The 5,117-nt window shown below is 38.5% G+C and overlaps 1 protein-coding gene across 1 annotated transcript in view; it reads right to left on the minus strand.

Moving 5' to 3' along the window:
- Window positions 1-1,123: 1,123 nt before the first annotated feature.
- LOC106881606 (dynein axonemal heavy chain 5-like) overlaps window positions 1,124-5,117 on the minus strand; it is a 222,976-nt gene continuing 218,982 nt past the window's right edge. Inside the window, exon 62 of the mRNA XM_052975199.1 lies at window positions 1,124-2,062. Within this exon, the coding sequence (XP_052831159.1) occupies window positions 1,667-2,062 (396 nt within the window). The 3' untranslated portion in view covers window positions 1,124-1,666. The remainder of the gene's footprint in view (window positions 2,063-5,117) is intronic.

Here is a 5,117-nt window from a genome sequence, read left to right on the forward strand (position 1 = left end):
GCCATCTGGTTTCACCAGTCCTCAGTCAAATCGTCCAACCCATGCTAGCATGGAAAGCGGACGTTAAACGATGATGATGATGATGATACATAAATACATACATAGATATGCGATGCTGTGTGTGTGTGTGTGTGTGTGTACAGTGATGGATTCAAGGGTTTTGTTTATTTATGAGTTGATTTATTAATTTCACTGGAGTATAAATACCTAAAATGGTGATACTTACAAGAAAAAATTAATTTAGTTCAATTAAAAAGCAGGTAAGCAACGCATTGTAAGCCCTGCTATAATTTGCGAAAAAATTTATCTGCGTGCTGGGTATGCATTGCCCCACCAATGCCCTTTTTTTTTTCATTTTATACGTTGTTGTTTTATCCCTGAGAAGACTTGTGATCAAAGGCAGTCCAGTAATGGATTCAAGTATTGAACATGGTGTGACAGAGTAATTCTACTACCCAGGTTGGCCATGGTAGGATTTGAACTCGGAATACAAAAAGAAGAAATGCCATAGGGCATCCTACTCAAAGCTCTACTGGTTCTGTCAGTCCATTACTCTGGACTGGCACTTTATTTATTGACCTCCAGAAGGATGAAAGTTGATCCATGCTGGATTTGATCTCAGATCACAAAAAGCTGGAATAAATATTGGTTTCAAATTTTGGTGCAAATTCCAGCAAGTTCAGAGTGAAACAGTTAGCCAATTACATTGACCCCTAACCCTCAACTCTGAAAGCCTGAAAGGTAAATTTGGCCTTGATAGAATTTGAACTCAGAACATAAAGACAGATAAAATACCACTATGCTTTTTGTTTGGAATGCTAATGATTCTATCAGATAGCTGCCTTTATGCTGGAATAAATGTGGGTTTCAAATTTTGGCACAAGGCCACCAATTTCAGGGGAGGGTAAAAATTGATTACATTGATCCCAGTACTCATCTGGTACTTATTTTATTGACATCGAGAGGATGAAAGGCAAGGCCAACCTCAGTGGAATTTGAACTCAGAACGTCAAGACAGACGGAATGCCAGTAAGCATTTTGCCTGGTCTGCTAACGATTCTGCCAGCTCACTGCCTTAACTGCTGGAAAAAATATTACAAAACAAGGCATCCAGTCAACCTACTACTATCCCAGCCATCTCCACAGAAATTCTGTGACATAAATTTTATTGGAAAATTTAATTAAATATGGACAAAAATCGTTCTTTAATATCTGGTTGCTACTATGTCAAACAAAATGTAATTCTAATAGTCATCCATATATCATATTTAACTTAAATACGTCATTGAAAGCTAGTAAATTTCCTTTCAACAACGTGTTTACAGTAACTGTGATGTATAGATGACTATTTTAATTCAAATGTAGTTTTGCTTAAGCAAAGAAATTTTAAATTAGAAACAGTATGCGAGGGGGTGCTGAAAAGTTCCTGGCTTTGGTTAAAAGAAAATACAGAAGGATCAGTTAGTTAGGATTTTATTCAGCATATTCCTCTCTCAGATTCACACACTTATTGCAGTGGTCCTTTCAGTTTTTCTAAACCCTGTAAAAGAACTCGGAAGGTTGGGCCTCCAACCAGGCCTTTCACGATAGCCTTAAAGCCAGGGACTTTTCAGTACCCCCTCGTATGTTCTGACACATAAGTCTGCAGAATCATCATGATGTACTTTCACTTGATATCACAAAGTAAAGCAACTCCTCTTTTCACCCACTTATCCGCAGTATTATTTTCCACTTTAAGTGTGACACTCGCCACATAAGTCAAATCAGTACGACAAGGTTTCTTGTAAATGGGGCAAACATACGTCTTGCTGTCAACTGGTCGTGGCTGATTCACTGCATACATATGAATCACTGGTATTGGTTCGGAGAGAATCTTGGGTTTTGCCTCCTGGAGTCTACTATTGGACCGGTCCCATCCAGCTCCTTCTAAATATAAACCATAAATGTAAACACCTTCTGAGGGGATAGTTAGAGTTTCCTCCTTCCGTTTTGTGGTCACATCATTCTGGAGATAAACACTATCCAAAGCCCATCCTTTATGCTTATACTTCCGAGTTACTTCCTGAAACATAAAAGCAATGGGAATCAATATTAACATAAATATTAATGTAGGGCAAGCATGTGTGTGTGTGTGTGTGCGTGCATGTGTGTGTGTGTATGCATGTACATGTGTGCATGCATGTAAGTGTGTGTGCCTTCATGAATGTATGTGTGGGCATGCATGTATGTCTGTGTGCATTCATGTAAGTCTGAGTGATACAAAGAAACTATCCACTACTATAAAGTATTCACTTCTATCTGTTCAGATATTAGATCAGAGGCAATTGCATATCACCGTGGTCATCATCGTCATTTTCGTGTCCCCTTTGCTATGTTTACATGAGTCAGACAGAATTTAGTTTCCGTTACCAAATCCACTCACAAGGCTTTGGTTGGCCCAAGGCTGTAGAAGAAGACACTTGCCCAAGGTGACACGCAGTGGGACTGAACCCAGAACCATGTGGTTGGGAAGCAAGCTATTGTCTGGAATACCACAGAAATTAATTCAAAGGCTCAGCCTTCGGAGCCACAGTTGTAATAATAATTATTATAATTCTTTCCACTATAGGTACAAAGCTTAAAATTTTGTGGGAGGGGGCTAGTTGATTATACTGACCCCAGTCCTCAACTGGTACTTATTTTATTGGCTCCAAAAAGATGAAAGGCAAAGTTGACCTTGGCAGAATCTGAATACAGAATGTAAGGCTGGAAGAAATGCTGCTTAGCATTTTGTCTAGATTGCTCGTGATTCTGCCAGCTTGCCACATTAATAATAATAATAAAAATAATAATAATGAAGATGATGATGATAATAATAATAATAATAATAATAATAATAATAATAATAATAATAATAATGGTTTCAAATTTTGGCACAAGGCCAGAAATTTTGGGGGTACGAAGCTAGTCAATTACATCAACCCCAGTGTTCAACTTGTACTTAATTTATTAGATCTCTGAAAGGATAAAAAGCAAAGTCAACCTCGGTGGAATTTGAACCTAGAACATGCTGACAGTCGAAATGCCACAAAGCATTTCTCCCTGCGTGCTAATGATTCTGCCAGCTTGCTGTCTTAATAATAATAATAATAATAATGATAATAATAATAATAATAATGCTATAGACACAAGTCCTGAAATTTTGTGGTAGGGGGCTAGTCGATTACATCAACCCCAGTGCTCAGATGGTACTTATATTATTGACCTCATAGAAGAGGCTTATAGTCAATTAACTTGACCCTGAGGAAATAAAAGACAAAGGAGACTGGAATTAATAGAATGATTTTAACCTTGAACATAATGGGTTGTAACTAGATACCATTATGATTATAGTCAAATACTTCATTGCTTCCACTACTCTATTGCTTTCGTTAATAAGTGTTTATCACTTTGACACAAGATATATATATATTTACTGCGCAATAGCTTGAGCAAGTGTCTTCTACTCTATCTTCGGACCAACCAAGGTCTTGTGGATGAATTTGGTATGAAAGGATGAACGGCAAAGTTGACTTTGACAGAATTTGAAATCAGATTGTAAAGATAAACGAAATGTCGCTAAGCATTTTGTCTGGTATTCAAAGAATTTTACCAACTCGCTGTCCTTTCTACTATAGGCACAAGGCCTGAAATTTCAGGGGTAGGGGCTCCATGATTACATGTATCCTAGTGCTCAACTGGTACTTATTTTATTGACCCTGAAAGAGTGAAAGACAAAGTAGACCCTGGCAGAATTTGAACTCAGAACATAAAGCCAGATCAGATTGTAGCCTTCTGGCTCACCAGTCCTCAGTCAAACCGTCCAACCCATGCCAGCATGGAAAGCAGACGTTAGACGACAACAATGATGATGATGACATACATATGTATATATGTGTGTGTGTGTACTCTCAGATTTTAAAGATCTGACAGCAAACATGTTATCCAATACTTCACACAAAAGTTGTAATAAAATACCATATGTCGAAAGTTGCCACAACATAACTAAAACAAACAAAAAAGAAAAGAAGTAAAAACAGAATAATTCCCTACTGCAAGAACTGTCATTAAAGTCAGTGAGATGGCAAAATCGTTAACACACCAAATGAAATGCTTAGCAACATTTCATCCATCTTTATGTTCTGTGTTCAAATTCCATCGAGGTCGACTTTGCTTTTTGTCCTTTTGGGGTTGATGAAATAAGCACCAGTTGAACACTGGGATTGATATAATCAATAAGACACTTCCCCCAAAACTTCAAGCCTTGTGTGCATGCAGTAGAGAGGATTTATGCCGAAGATTTATATTTTATTTATGTGTGCAAATTTAATTGACTAAAATATTTTTTTAATTAGCTCACTGCATCAGTTAAGTTATCCGTCATTTAATGATATATTATAAACATGCTTTCTTCACATTTTAGAGCACTTGACATAGATGCTTACAAGCAACATATGACCTGGTAATTTGTTCATGCCTTTACTAACTGACACACATAACAATATAGTGTGGACTCCATGTTTCCGTCATGCTTATTTTTAACCTCTACTGACAGCCTTAATGAAACACACTGGTGTCTTATATCAAGTGATGTGTGCACGCGCACGTGTGTGTGTGTGCGTGTGTGTGGTCTCTAATACTGAATTCAAATTTTGGCACAAAGCCAGCAATTTCGGGGAGAGGCTTAGTTGATTAAATTGGTCCCAGTGCTCAGCTGGTACTAATTTTATCAACCCTGAAAGTTGACCACAGTGGCATTTGATACCAGAATGTTGTTGTTGGCACTCCGTCGCATACGACGTCGAGGGTTCCAGTTGATCCGATCAACGGAACAGCCTGCTCATGAAATTAACGTGCAAGTGGCTGAGCACTCCACAGACACGTGTACCCTTAACGTAGTTCTTGGGGATATTCAGTGTGACAAGGCTGACCCTTTGAATTACAGGCACAACAGAAACAGGAAGAAAGAGCGAGAGAAAGTTGTGGTGAAAGAGTACAGCAGGGTTCGCCACCATCCCCTGCCGGAGCCTCGTGGAGCTTTTAGGTGTTTTCGCTCAATAAACACTCACAACGCCCGGTCTGGGAATCGAAACCGCGAT

Source organism: Octopus bimaculoides, chromosome 20 (genome assembly GCF_001194135.2).
Source record: "Octopus bimaculoides isolate UCB-OBI-ISO-001 chromosome 20, ASM119413v2, whole genome shotgun sequence".
Classification (NCBI taxonomy): Eukaryota; Metazoa; Mollusca; class Cephalopoda; order Octopoda; family Octopodidae; genus Octopus; species Octopus bimaculoides.